Genomic DNA, 15,803 nt, shown 5'->3' on the forward strand with positions numbered 1-15,803 from the left:
CTCATAAACCGCCCCACAGAATTTCATCAAACTTTGAAGATAATTAGAAAACAATTTGTAGATGTGCATATTACCAGGAAATTCCAATTCCTTTCTTTTTTCTGTGAATTTCCGCAATTTTACACTTAGAATTTTGGCCATACCTTGAATATAGAGATGAACAGTTTGTCAGCACGACTCCTCATAAACGGCTGCAAAGAATTTGGTCAAACTTTGCAGATATTTAGGACACAATGTGTAGATGTGCATATTACAAAGAAATTTGATTTGGAAAAGCGTAATAATTCATTTTTAAAAGGCCTTATAACCTTTTGAAAAGGCGTAATAACGCCTTTTGGAATGGAAATGTGTAAAAAGTTCTAGGGATGTCAACGATTATTCGAGTACTCAACTGTCGTTCGATCATACCGACTATCGAATAAAATTTTTTTAGTCGGTTATTCGTGAAAATGTGTTTCATCAAAGTAATTTTGTATATTTGCCCATTTCATTTATTTAAAGATTAATAATCTTAATATTTAGAATTAAGGGTATGGTATAACTGTTCAAGGGAAATTATATGTACGTCGAAGTATGTTCGGCAAACATGTCTTCAAAATCTACAGTTTTGGTATAGCTTAAAAAAAGGTAAACAGTGTTTTCAAGGTTATGTGAAACAAAACTTGTATTCTGCAGTGTAACATCAGTCAAACCAGAGACATAAAAAATATGGTTTTATATGTCTCTGGTCAAACATATAAACAGTCTTCAAGTAAAACTTTCCCAAAGTAAAGTTCTCTGCAAAAATGACAAAAAAAAAAAGATTGGGAAGGAAAATCAAACATGTTTATTTTTTTTTTTTTTTTTTTTTTTAATTTATTGTTTTTCCATGGTTTTACAAAAGGAAAAATGAGAGAGAGAGAGAAAGAGAAAGAGAGAGAGAGAGAGAGAGAGGAGGAAAGAAGGGAGGGAAAGGAGGGAGGGGGAGAGCAAGAGAGAAATATCAATTAAATAAATTCTTCCAATACTTCCAGGCCTCATCAAATTTTTCTTGTTCATTGTTTTTCTTTGCTATTATTTTATTAGTGTCATATAATATTTTTATGGAGGACATCAACCCGTTCAGAGAAGGAGTATTGTTGGCACATCTCATACCGTAAATAAAATACTTAATTTGGAGAGCAATAAGAGTTTTCACTTTTTCTGACTTCACATGTGACCCCAATATAAAATCTTTCTTTGAATATGTAATATATTTATGAATTCTGCTAAAACATAGAGTAGAAAAGGCTTCTAGTAAGCCCTGCACTACTTCACATTCCCAAAATATATGTTCAATAGTTTCAATTTCTTTTATACAGAAGGTACAGATATTTGTATCAATTTTTTTAATTTTATGTAGAAATAAGTTTGTAGCTAGGATTTTATGATTTATTCGAAACTGAAACCATTGCAGTTTTGTATTTTGTGTGAGCTTAAATGGGAGAGAGAAAATATTTTCCCATTCAGCATCACTCAAATCGAAGCTACGGTTCCATCCAATTTTCCCTAAAGGTTCTTCTTGATTACTTTTTAAGATTTCATACAATTTTCTTGATTTTTTGGCATTTAATATGGAGAACAGTTCTTGAGATATATGTGGGTAACTAAACTTTGATAAAGGCTTCTTTATTTTTTTCATCCATTCTCTAACAACTGCCAAGACTGCATTATATTCAAGAAAATGAACTTTCATATCATATGTTTTATTAAAAGCAATCAGGTTCATAAAGGATCCATCTTCGTTCAATAAATCATTAACACAATAAATATTATTCTCAAACCATTTTCTATAAAAAATAGGTTTTCTATCTATTATGAAATTAGTGTTGTAAAAAAGTGGTTCCATAGCTACATTATATGTTGAATCTGAGTTTTTATCTGAAAAATATGCCCATGATTCCAACACATCTTTCCAAAACAAATTTTTAATAAATTTCAGTTTTCCTCTAACATATTCTGTACCACATAATGTTAATTTTTTCATCTCTAAGTCTAAAAGTGAATGTATACTGCTCTTTTGCATCACAATTTTCTTCACCCACATTAGTTTTAAAGACATAATAAATTCCTTGATGCTAACCATTTTTATACCACCATCTTTGTAATTTTTTATGTATATTAATTTTTTCACTCTGTAATTATTTTTTCCCATAACAAAAGTAAAAAAGGTGTTTTCTAATTCCTTTAACTGAGCTTTAGAAGGATTTGGAAGTGAAGCAAAAATGTGGTTTAATTGTGGTAGAAGAAGGGTTTTCAACACTGTTAAACGCCCTAGTGGTGTGAGATTTCTGCGATTCCAGTTTATCATAGTTTTTTTAATTTTTTCAAACATGTTTAAAATTTAAATCACAAATTTTCTGTAAATCAACATCAAAATCAATACCAAGTAGTCTAAAAGCGCTTTTTCCCCATTCTAAATCTACACCTACATCCAAAATGTGATTGCTATGTTTCATACTTCCTATCCATATGACTTGTGTTTTACTGTAATTGATGTGAAGTCCTGATATTTTAGCAAAATACTTCAAAGTTTTTAAACTTAATTGTAGAGACTGTGCACTACCATCCAATATAAGAGACGTATCGTCTGCTAACATAGTGATCTTATATTCTTTATCTAATACCTCGATTCCTTTTATATTTTTATTATTCCTAATTAAAATTGCTAATATTTCAGCACAAATCAAAAATAGATAGGGGGATAGTGGATCACCTTGGCGACACCCACGGTGTAAGAAGAATGTTTCAGAAATATGACCACCTTGATTAACTGCTGCTGTAATATTTGTGTAAAATAATTTTACCCACTTCTGAACAGAGCTACCAAATTTAAAAATTGAAGTGACTTTTGGATGAATGACCAGGATATTGAGTCGAAAGCCTTCTCAAAGTCAATTAGAAGAAGCAGCCCTGGGATATTTTCCTCTTCTGTATATTGCATAATATCATAAATGGTTCGAATATTTTCTGATATATTTCTACCTTTTATAAAACCTGTTTGATCAGAATGAATTATTTTGTCTAAATGTTTTTTAATTCTATTTGCAATTATACCAGATGCAATTTTATATACTGTATTCAGTAAAGAAATTGGTCTCCAGTTTTTTAGAAACTGTTTTGGTTTGTCTCCCTTTGGTAGACATGTAATGATACCATGCCGTTGTGTTATACTTAGATTATTAGTTAAATAACCATAATTAATTGACCTTACTACAAAAGTACCTAAAAACTTCCAAAACATTTAAAAAAATTCTGATGTGAACCCATCTGAGCCTGGTGATTTATTAGACTTCATTTTATACAATGTTTCCCCTGCTTCTTCTAACGTGATATGACCCTCTATAGATTTGGATTCTTCCTCTGAGAGTTTAACAATGTCTGGATATTTAACTTCCTCCTCCAAATTGACATTTTGTATAGAGTCATCGATATTTCGATATAACTTTTGATAAAAGTGTTTTGTTTCTTTTAAAATATCAAACTGATTATAAATAGTGTCTCCGTTATCCAATTCTACTCTTGGGATAATTTTATTGAGGAAATTTCTGGATTCTAAACTACAAAAATATTGTGTTGGTTTTTCACCTTCTTCAATCCATCTTGCTCTAGACCGAATATAAACACCAGCCATTTTTTGTTTTCTTATATTTTCTAATTCTTTCTTTTTACTATCAAGTGCATCTACATCTAATGCAGTTGGTTCACATCTCTCAAGATTTTGGATTTCTTCTATGAGCTTTTCTTCTTTTTTTATTCTAGATTTTTTTTTAAAGGATGAGTAAGAAATACATTTACCCCTAATTTCCATAAGGAGAGTCTCCAAAAATAATTGATCATTTATTGTAAAAGTAATTTCTTTATCGTCAATTAGATTAAAATTTTCAAAATTGTAAATAGGTGCTGCATATTGTTTTTTAACATTTTCTATAACAGTTTTTATTGTTTTTAAAAACTCATCGTCATACAAAAGGGAATTGTTGAACTTCCATAACCCTTTACCTTTCTTGAAGTCATTAAAAATTAAATTCAGACTAATCATTGAATGGTCAGACCTATAACTAGGTTCTATGGAGCTTGCTCTGACACTGGATAATAAGTTTCCTGATATAAGAAAGAAATCTAATCTACTTTGTTTCAATGGAGATTTCTTCCTCCAAGTATATCTTAAGGTATCCGGATGAAATTCTCTATATACATCTACATAGTTATTATCTTCAATGAGTTCAATAATCTTTTGTCTTGCATTTGGGTTATTCACGTTTTTATAATTAAAACAATCTAATTCAGGTTTCAATACTAGATTAAAATCACCACATATTATAATGTTCTCAGATTGAAAATCCTCAATATATTCTTGAAGTTTAGAATAGAAAGCTGGGTTATCATTGTTTGGCCCATAAACACAACACAGTAGTAACTTTTTTTCATCAGTGGTAAATTCTAATAAAAGGTAATTACCATCACTATCACCCTTCTGCTTAGAAACGGAAAAATCAAAATTGTTTTTAAATAAGATTGCTACGCCTCTGGAGTTAGAGGAGTATGAACTAAAGTAACAATCATAGCCCCATAGGTTCCTAATATCATTTTCTGCCTCTGGTGTGAAATGGGTATCTTGAAGACAGTATATATTATAGTTCATATTTCTTAAATAATGAAACACGTCTCTACGTTTGTTGATGTCCCCCAAACCTTGACAATTAACAGATATAATTTTCAACGACATTTGCACATTTTTAATAATACATATTTACCTTTGATGAGACCGGAAGCCTTGGATTTATGGATATTGCTCTCTAAAGAAATTGAAACAAAGAAAGAAAAGAGAAGGGAAAGCAGAGAAACTAATGAAAAGAAAGAAGAATAAAGCGTAGAAGAAGAAATAAAAGACATACAACAAAACAGTTCAAAAAAATGCGAGTGGCTTTGGCCGTATAATATTGTCCGAGGCCATGCAGTGTTTATATTTTCACATTCCGCCAGCAAATCGGAAATCGTCAGTAAACGCTAACTACCGAGTATGGATGGTACAACCAGGAAAATTCCGGAAAGTTAGTCATCTTCTTTCTTGTTCTTGATTTTTTCGTCAATATTGTCAAAAAGTTCGAACTTCATTCTTGTACCGTCTGTTTCGCCGTATACACTACCGTTGAAGTACCAGGCATTTTCGATTTCCGGATGGTTCATAAGTCGGTTTATCAGAAGGGCATTCAGTTTTGTAACATCATCTGTCAGCCAACATTGTCCATTGGTGTTTTTCTTTATGACTGACCTTTTCCGCATTATTGTAGCTTTTGCTTCGTTATCTTTCATTTTTACTAAAATTGGTTTCGGTCCTCCTTCTTTTCCTGGAATTCGGTGTATAGCTATAATTTTGCTTTCGTCTAATTCTACTCCCCCCTCCTTTTCAAGAAATTCTTTTGCAACTCACACAGTTTGAACTTTCAGCTAAAGAGGACAGGAAAAGTCTCATTAGACGTCCATATGGCGATAAAATGCCTTAATTTTGGCCCCAAACACGACCACACTCACTATGCGTCCCACCCGATCGACGCCATTTTTAAACTCCCAAACATGTTTATTAATTATAAAAAATAAACTGCCTCTTAATGTTTTAGATTGAGAGGGCATTTGTTTAGTTTTGTAGATTCAAACTAAGATCTGACGTGATACAACTACATGTATTCAGAAAGAATATTAATTAAACAGCTATTACAAAATTGTAAATACATTTAAATTGGGATCAGTTATGACAGTAATTAAATCGTGTTTTCTTTTTCTAATATTTTTCAAACAATCATTGATTGTTTGCACAAAATTTCATAATTAAAATTTACCCCAAGTTCTCGCTTTCCCTTTGTTTTTGTAAGATTTAATACTATATACGCTTTAAAAATTGTTAACCTGTCAAAGATCATTGACGGATATGTACATGTAGAAATTGGCTTCAATTATGGGGTACACATATTACATGTACCGTTATGTAAAGAAAGGACAAATACGAGCGTTTAATTATCTGCATTTATATTAAATGTGCAGATGCTATATTAATTTTGTAATTAAATACATTGGATAATTTATATATTGATGAACAGTTTTTTAAATTATACTACGTACATGCTTAAAATTCAGAAATTCGTTGTATAATGGTGAAAGCGTAGGTTAAATATTGTAAACTAGTCTGTAAAAGACAAACAATGAAAATAAAATGAAAAATAATTAAAGTTCAACGAATATTCGACTATCGTTCGACTAAAGCATCCGACTATTCGACTAAGCTGTCCGAGTAAAATTGACATCCCTAGTAATAACAGTAAACACCTATTGAAAAGGCCTAATAACGCCTTTGGAAAAGCGCTGGGGGTAGGATGGGGCTGATCAAAAGTTTTATATAGGAATATATGGGAAAAATCTGTAAAAATGTTTTTTCTCCAAAACCATTGGGCCAGTAAAGATGAAACTAATGTGGATGCATCCTCATGTAGTGTAGATTCAATTTCATATTCAAATCATGACTCGCGAGGATAGGGCGGGGTCACAATGGCTGATCAAAATTATACATAGGAATATACAGGAAAATATTTTAAAAATCTTATCTCAAGATCAGCAAAGCTATAATAGTGGTATTTATATGGAAACATGCTTAGTTAGAGTTAGAGTTTCAAGTTTGTTCATATCATGATCCCTGGGGGTAAGGTGGGTCATGATGGCCAATCAAATATTTACATAGAAATACACTGTTTTTGGGAAAAATCTTTAAAACTCTTCTCAAGTATGGCGAATTTATATATGTATGCTTTATTGATATAGTGACATTCTCAAGTAATAAAATATTCGAATCCCCCTTCCCCAAACAAATAAATTTTTCAATACTGAGCTGATTTTTTAACTAGCCCTTGTGCTCAGGTGAGCGATGTGGCCCATGGGGCTCTTGTTGAAAAGATGTCATTAATGAAGCCCGTTATGCTAAAATTAAACCCATGTTTCCCACTATTGTTGATGTCCCTGGCATACTCTCAAAACTATAGAGAGTGATTCCTTATATTTCCATTTCATTGTGAAATAAAATTGTAGACTGAGACATTAAAAATGTAGACTAATAGATTTAAATTACACGAGGACTTCCATGCCAATTTCAATAGTCCTCGCACACTGACGTCAAACACAAAGGCAGCCGCACGAGATTTACACGCATATTTGGCTTCCTTAGCGTCAGATATAGAGACAGATGCGCACGAGATTTGCATGCGTATTAGGCCTCCTTAGCTGCTGACCTATCGACCTGCCTAATTTACATTCCGGTGTAAAGACGAATAATGACCCCTATCGAATAATGACCGGGGGGTCATTTTTCAACGACAAAAAATGACCCCCACCCGTAGAAAAAAATAATTTTTTGTAGAAAAAGGGTCCTAGGGGGTCATTATTTTATATGTTAGTCCTATAAAATAATGACCCCCATTGAAAAATGACCCCCTTTAAAGTGATACAAAATATACACTATTTGAAATCTTTTTTACAGCAAAACTTATTTTTACATTTTCTGTAACCAGAAAAATACAAAAAGTCGTATGAAATTATTAAGAGATTCACGTAGTCTTTCAATGCTAAAATTGTGTTTGATGCTAAAATTGTGTTTGAAAAGAGATTCTTTAATTGTCAAGTAAATAAAATTTCTTTTTAATATTCCTCCTTATAATATTTGCTTAAAGAATGATATTCCACTTGTTTTTAGAAATCAAACCATGCAAAAATCAGGTTTAAATACTCTTTAATAGAGTATTAAATTTTCCGTCATTTCAACTTTTAGTTTGTTTAAGTTTGGCAAATCCTATTTGACAATGAAAGAGTAGGAAATTTTTATAACCACCCCCCCCCCCCCAAAAAAAAAAAGAACATTACGTTAAATAAAAACAAAAAAAAAAAATAATAATAAATGAAAAGCAAATAATAAATGAAAAGCAAAAATATAAATAAAACTCTATACCTTTCAATAATTCTGAAAGAGGCTCTAGATAAAATATTGAAATGAAGTTAAGCCTTCACACAAGTACTATCATATCATAATTTACTTCGCCATGATTAAAGCATACTTTAAATGTTGGTGGAGGTATACTTGAAAGTATTGTGTCAAAGTAACAGTTAAAAATTAGTAGAATAGTAGTTTATTTTTAGCTTATTTTTAATTCTATCTTATAGAAAAATAAAGGTATGGTGTTTTTTTTTTTGCTTTTGTTCAATATCGACTTACTCCTAAAAAATAAAGGGGGTGGGGTAATTATAAGACCAAAAAATATGCTCTGTAAAGCTATTGGCTAGTGTAAAATACACAGTCATTCTAATGCAAAAACTATACATGTAGACATAAACTTTTGATTTAGCACACAGTATTCATTACATTTCTTTTAACGTAGAGCCTATTTCCTATGACATCATAACTGGTAAATGTGTTAAACCTGTGCTAACCCATTAAGACGTCATAATTTATTCAATGCCACTTTTTCCCGTACTTGACAGCTTCAATAATACTGCATCTTGAAATTCACAGAATTCAATCATGCCAACATAATCTTAATTCAATTCATATATTTTTTGGTTTGTAATGCTTAATGGCAAAATATTTCTGGAATAAGAGAAAATATGTAGGCACCTTTTATTAACTAGATCTAGATATGAAGTTGACAAACCCAAGACTATCTAGTGTAATGAAATTACAATGTACATACAACTTTCGTAATAATTTGAATGGTATGTAACCATTTTGAAGAAATGCATAAATCGTAAGAAATCTTTAGTTGCCAGCTATATAATGTAATATCTTGATGAAATGTGTCTAAGTCAAAGATGTACGTGTTGTAGATCGTTTGATCGTGTGTACATTTTTGTGATATCTATCATGAAATGATGTGCATTCCTTTTAACAATTATTTGTTACCTATTCATATTCTTGGTGTTTGATTACAATTTTTCCATAAATATGATCTTTTTAAGGTAAAAGTACAATTTCTGATAAATATCTGAAAGTTACCCCAAAAAGTCATTTAATTATTAAATCCCGTGTAAGTGCAAAAAGGTCAAGAATATGAGTATCGGTAAATAGCCTATCTTTCATTAGTTAGAGGGGAAAGGTATATATTTTAATCATTTTTGTAATCATTTGGCTATGTTCTTCATCATATTGAAGATTGAAAACATTGTGACAAAGACTTCAAAATTTTTTTACAAATATAGGGTGCATAATTGACTAAAAATAATAGAGTTCATTCGACTATTTTTTTTTTAATTTTTTATGTTAATTGAATAAAAAAGAAATGATTCTTGATAAAATATTGTTTAATATTATTCAGTTAAAAAAGTTTATAAACGACGATGTTTGAAGAAGTATTTTTGTGATTTTTCATATTCCCTTTATGACAAGTACGTCCCCTAAAAATATTTGAAAATGTGAAGTCGCAGTATGTAAATACCATACCAAGTTTCATAGCCTGTTCTAGATTAAAAAACAAGGAAACATATCATGATATCTTAACTGATTGATAAGCAAGTACTAATTTATCATTTTGAAAAGTTTGAAAATCTTGTGACAAAGACTTTTCCGACATAGGTTCTACCTTAATTCTTGTTTTACTCCACCCTTTTACTCAGTTCTGAGTATATTTTTCAGAGAATTTAATATGAAAATCAGAACAAACATTTTCATCGTTGTCAGTGTTTCCGTTAACGCATATTTCTGCGTATTTTACGCATAAAACTTACCTTTTACCCCCAAAAACGTCACCTAGAGGGTCATCATGACGCAGAAGAAAATATGAAAACAAGTTTTTAAAAATCTAGTTCAATATTGATGTTTTCATAGAAAAACATATTTTATATGTTTAATTTACATTCTGGACAACTTTCTAGGAATTAATCATTGCTTTTAGTTTAATTTCAAAGTGGCAGTAATTGAAATCGGCATTTCCACGTCAACAATCTATTAAATATTCTTTTGTAAGACCTATCTAATTCTTAACAAAACCGGAAGTGCAAGTAAAAATGGCGCTTCAGCATGTTCAGTCTTACATCGGCATATTTATAACAGCTTGGCTTTGTCAAAAAGGCTAATTATGGTAATAAAAAGGTGAGGAAAGTTCAAATCTTTAATAAACAGTCTTGTAAAGCAATCAACAACTTTCAATTGTTATCTTTTGATTGAGGTATTCACGAAACCCTAATGGTGTAATCGGTAAAATGTAACTGTGTACCGGTAAAATAACAGAAGTATACATGTATCAATTATATTTTACTTTCATTTTTTTTTTTCATTTTTAAACATCAAATATATGATCTTAGAAGGCAGAGCTAATGTTAGAACCCAAATCAAACCAGAATATATTTTGACCCTCAAAAAATCATTTTGACCCCCAAAAGTTTACATCAAAGGGTCATAATGACCCTTGGTTTTAAAAATTAGCAGAAACACTGGTTGTAACGTCTTGACCTTGGAGTTTTCCTTCTTATGATTTTTTTTTTACCTTGGCCATAACTTTTGAACGGTAAGGGCTAGGGTATTCATACTTCACATATGTAATCCTAGTTACATTAAACATTTTCTTAAGAAATCATCAACTTTGACCTTTGAGTTTGACCTACCTTTCAAAAACTTATCCTTAGCCATTACTTTTGAACAAGTGGTGCTAGGGCTTTCCTATTTTGCAGTTGTATTTTTTGTGAGAAGACCCTACTTTGGGTAACAATATATTTAAATTGCAGTTAAGAAAAGTTTAATCTTCGCTATGTTGCCATACAGGGGCATAGCTGTTTCACAAACACATCTTTTTAAATATGAGGATTTGCGGATAAGAGATGGATACCTCAAACCCTTAAGGCTTGATAAATCTTTTACTCCTTTAGATTCTGAATCATTGCATTTACCTTAAAAATAAAAATTGTATAATGATATGAGATCAACATATTATCAGTTTATTCCCAATAAGCTCAGGTGAGCATTTTGGCCAATATGCTTCTTTATCCAATTTTTTTTTGCCCCCTAAAAATTTTAGCTTTAATCTACAGGGGGTCATTTTTCTACTGGGTCATTTTTCTTCACGTGGGTTCTGCAAATTTTTAGGTGATGACACTTTTTCTACGGGCAAAAGGGTCATTTTTCTACGTCGAATAATGACCGGGGGTCATTTTTCGCTGTCGAAAAATGACCCCCGGTCATTATTCGATGGGGGTCATTATTCGTCTTTACACCGGCAGAATCATCAAGAAATAAATTCCCCCAACTTTCAAACTTATCAAAAAGAAAAAAATTTGAAATGGAAATATTTGTAATGATCACCCATTGGAAGAGGGTTTGGCCTATTGTTTGAACAAAGTGGAATTCCCATACCCAAGTGTCGAGTTCAGTTGAAATTGGCCCATTGTTTCCGGAAGATAAAACTGTGAAAAATTTACGACGATGTTCGACATCGGACAAATGATCAGAAAAGCTCAATTGACCCTTCGACGAAGGTGAGCTAAAAGTAAAATCTAAATATTACTTTTCACTGTCACGCAGTGTATATACAAATATTTACCTTTGCATTGTCTTTTTCTGAGCTGAAGCTACAAATAAAATGTATTAGCTAATGTCTTTATATCCCGATAAATCCCATAAGAGTTACCGTATGTTTTTTTTTTGTTTTTATGCTGATGATCAATCAATTTGCTCGCATGATAATTTTACGCATAAACGCCTCGGCTTTTATGCAAATTACCACGGGAGGAAATTGATAAATTGATTGATAATTAAGATAAGAAAACCAAAACACTACACAGTTATTTCTTAGGTTTACATTCATTCACTTTATTGAATCCTTTCCGAAAACACAAATAACAGTATTGACCGAGGTTGCACACTTTTGTAAATTAATTTCAATCAATCCTGTATTGGTCATGTTGGTTGAAAATATATTTTTTTTCCCAATTATATTTTTATATATGTGCTGAAATTACAACTACATTGTATTTAAATGCCTTTTTCCCAAATTAATCATAAGAGGAATCCAGAGAAGGTGGTAGCAGGCGCTGATCCTTCGGTATAATACCCAGATCCAGTGTAATACTGGACCCACACGCGATCTCCTTTTTGAAGCTGTAACACTGCCAAGTTCGGTCCTGCAGTGTAATATTCACTACCTGCAGCATATGCCATTGTTGTGACTTTACTGGAGCCATTCAGCACTAAATATGTGTATATAATGTTGTTAGAATAAGCTTGAACGTTCACAAAGAAAACAAAGTGTCCGTCTACAGGTGATGTGAAGACACCAGTACTGGAGTCGTACCCTCCTCCTATGTTGTACACGATCCTATCAAACACCAAGGCACCGCTGCTCCAGGTGCTGTTGTATGACGTCACACCGGCCGTAAAGGCAACTTTTTTGGTAATGTCTGCAATGTAAGGTTCAATAATTTGTATTGTTATAAGTTATATATATTTTAAGGGGGCCACTTTGGTTGTCATTGCGCAATATTTCGCGCATCACAGTAAAATAAAGCGTACTTACTGTTAAAGCACCTTTTTTCACTTGATTAATAGAATTTATTATAACAAACTTAAGAAATTAAAGGAATAAAAATGTAATTACAATTTTATATAACTGATTTTTAACCGATTTTGCAATTGATATAGGTAGGGTCACACATCGTTATAGTGCGTTTTCGACGATATGTTACACTGAAGCTCTTAAGAAATGGGTAATAAAAATGTTATTAACGAAAAAGAAATTAACATACGCATTTGAAATTTAAAACATAGAATTTTAAGAATATCTCCGATATCTTTATTATCTTTTCATATAAATCTCTAGTGCCCGTTATATTTTGCAGGAAAATTCGTTAATTTTTTTTTGCATTTTGAGATGCCCCCTCTGGTAACAAGACGGTAGAATCTGGTGTTTCTCACATGTAATGTACAATATAGTATTACTCATCATATATTACAGTTTTAACAAAAAGTCTATTGTATTATTTGTATCATATGCTTTGAGGTGCAATAAAGCAATAACAATTTGTTAAAGAAGACCTTGATGAGACTACAGTCTTATTAAAAACCATAAACATATATACTATTTAACAAAAAGATAGCAATACCAGAATACATACTGGTTATTATTCCACAGACATCCCTAATTTGATCGTCAAAATGTGTTATTAACGTAGTATTGAGTTTGTCCGTCTTAGAATGCACGTCCATTAGTGACAGGCTTGTATATCGCATCTGAACTTTTATATCGTGCAAGTTGTTCATTGAATCGGCGAGCTGTTGAGTTAAATTTTTGTCATACTTCTCACTTGCAGTCAAAACGTTGTGAATTTCATTGAGTTGTTGAGTGACGTTTTTCCCCCGCTTATCATATATCACTAAAATATTCTCTACTTCATTCAGTCGATGAGTGACGTTTTCATCCTGCTTGTCGTTGATCATCAAAGTATTTACTACTTCGTCAAGTTGGTGTGTTAATTTCTTATTCTGCTTCTCACTATTTACAATATCATTCTCCGCTTCATTCAGTCTCAACGTTAGGTTATTGCCATATTCTTCATTTGCGATCAAAATATTGTGAATTTCCTTGAGTCCTTGGGTGATGTTTTTTCCCTGTTTATCATAAATAACCAAAATATTCTCTATTTCTTTAAGTCGTTGAGTAAAATTTTGATCCCGCTTTTCGTTTATCAACAAATTATTCATTACTTCTTCAAGTTGTTTCGTTAAGTTTTTGTTTTGCTTGTTACAAATCGCAATATTATTATCCGCTTCGTTCAGTCGCAGAGTTAGATTTTTTTCGTATTCCTCATTTGCCACCAAAGTTTGAACTATTTGTTTTGTGCTTCTTAAGTACGCCATTAATTCATCATTGGAAGGGGGCTTAGATGCATTCAGTTTATTCAGTTCCGCCTCAAAAGAGAATACTTTGTTCTGAAGCAATCTTTTTTCTTCACCAAGAACGTCTGTTAGTCTCCTGAGATATTCCACCTCAGTAGTCAAGTTCAGAACCATTTGCTTGATTTCCGCCACATCGACACTGTGCCCACCAGACCAATTGATTGGATTGCTTCCATTAGAATTTCCATGCACAAACAATGCAGAACGATCTCCAGTATTAAACAACAATAGTACAATGATAATGTAAAAATGATTTTGAAATCGCATTTTGAAAGGTTTACGTTGTTTTGTACTTATCGAAAGCAGCTTGTCGTACCTCTCCTGTTTTGTATGAATGTCTATATATAGGTATCTCTTCTGGCGAACTTGATTATATAGTACCTTTAGTCTTACTGGGAAAAGATTTAAAGATTCTAGAGATCCATTAGTATCTTTGTTCTTTAAACAAACATCTGCAAATATATATTTGATAAAATCCTCCTTCACCAAAGAAATTTTGAAGGACATTTTTTTGTTTCTATCAGTTTATCTTGTCGAAAAACGCAATTCAAGTGACTTCTTGCGATATTTTGTTGTATAGATGCGAATACGAAAGCCGGATAGGCTCATTTCTGAGAAGATAAAAAAAATTTAACTCGTTATAACGAGTAAGTATCTCGTTATAACGAGTTAATTATCTCGTTATAATGAGTTAGTATCTCGTTATAACGACTTAGTTATCTCATTATAACGAGTTAGTTATCCCGTTATAACGAGTTAATTATCTCGTTATAACGAGATAGTATCTCGTTATAACGACTTAGTTATCTCGTTATAACGACCTAGTTATCTCGTTAGAACGACTTAGTTATCTCGTTATAACGAGTTAATTATCTCGTTATAACGAGAAAATTAACTCGTTATAACGAGTTAATTTTTCTCGTTATAACGAGTTAATTTTCTCGTTATGAGGAGTTAAAAACTGATCTAAAGTTGATATATCTAAGTGATAGAAAGTATAGTAGTATAACATATAAAACCGAGTTGATCAAGTTGTTTATAGTGTGTATGATAAAGATTTTTATTGAAAAACAGCAAACTAGTTTATTTTTTTTGTTTTTGTTTTTCGAGGGGTTGTGCCTGTGATTGTATTCTGTTTATGTATAAACGATGCAATTGATTTGTATTGTATACTTAAATGACCGAAGACAAATACATGTACATGTATACGGAAACTTATGACTGCCTCCTGATGTTTTGTTATGAGTGAGCAGTAGCCCCCAAATTTTACGCCCATGGCCTCATTGCTGATGTCTCCATATCCCCCTTCTTCAAAAGATTTCTGACTCTCAAAATAATATATATATCACCCTGTAAGTGTATATGATATATGTTGCATTAACGCCTGCGTTAGCTTCCTATTATACTGTATTAATTTCGGTACTAAGACATTGGTTATGAAAGCTAATAAGTCATCCAAACATATCAGAAAAATTAGTGTCTTTTATTGGAGAAAGTGGTCATAAATAAATTGCCAAACTTTGAAGCAAGTAATAGGTTGGTAATAGATTCTTTTTATATTGTGTCCTTGGAGAAGTTCACGTATAAATGTGTAAATAAAGATTGCTATACTTATCAAATTGTGATTATTGACAGCAAGATAGTTCAGGATTAATAATATTTAAACCATATCGCAAATTAAAATTGCAATATTAAAGTGAAGTATGACTGATTATTATCAACTAAACATCAATGACATTAAAACTACAGTCATTTTTAATTCATAACTAACTCGTTATAACGATATAATTAACTCATTATAACGAGATCATTAACTCGTTATAACGAGTTAATTATCTCGTTATTACGAGTTAATTAACTCGTTATA

At 31.6% G+C, this 15,803-nt stretch overlaps 1 protein-coding gene across 1 annotated transcript; it reads right to left on the reverse strand.

Moving 5' to 3' along the window:
• Positions 1 to 11,986: 11,986 nt before the first annotated feature.
• LOC134260932 (uncharacterized) lies at positions 11,987 to 14,050 on the reverse strand. The gene is made up of 2 exons (XM_062743455.1): positions 13,156 to 14,050; positions 11,987 to 12,441 (listed from the first exon to the last, which is right to left on the reverse strand). The coding sequence occupies exons 1-2, from the start codon at positions 14,048 to 14,050 to the stop codon at positions 12,041 to 12,043; spliced, it is 1,296 nt and encodes a 431-aa protein (XP_062599439.1). The 3' UTR covers positions 11,987 to 12,040.
• Between the last annotated feature and the right edge of the window lie 1,753 nt (positions 14,051 to 15,803).

Source organism: Saccostrea cucullata, unplaced genomic scaffold (genome assembly GCF_032062105.1).
Source record: "Saccostrea cucullata isolate Sc308-1 unplaced genomic scaffold, CSIRO_AGI_Scuc_v1 ctg1300, whole genome shotgun sequence".
In the NCBI taxonomy this organism is placed as follows: domain Eukaryota; kingdom Metazoa; phylum Mollusca; class Bivalvia; order Ostreida; family Ostreidae; genus Saccostrea; species Saccostrea cuccullata.

What these genes read in the sequence shown, in the direction of transcription:
- LOC134260932 (XM_062743455.1), bottom strand. Translation starts at nt 14,050, where the DNA reads ATGGTTCTGAACTTGACTACTGAGGTGGAATATCTCAGGAGACTAACA. An exon ending in TGTCTGTGGAATAATAACCA is followed by an intron (nt 12,442 to 13,155) that starts GTATGTATTCTG and finishes CTTACATTGCAG; the next exon opens with ACATTACCAAAAAAGTTGCC.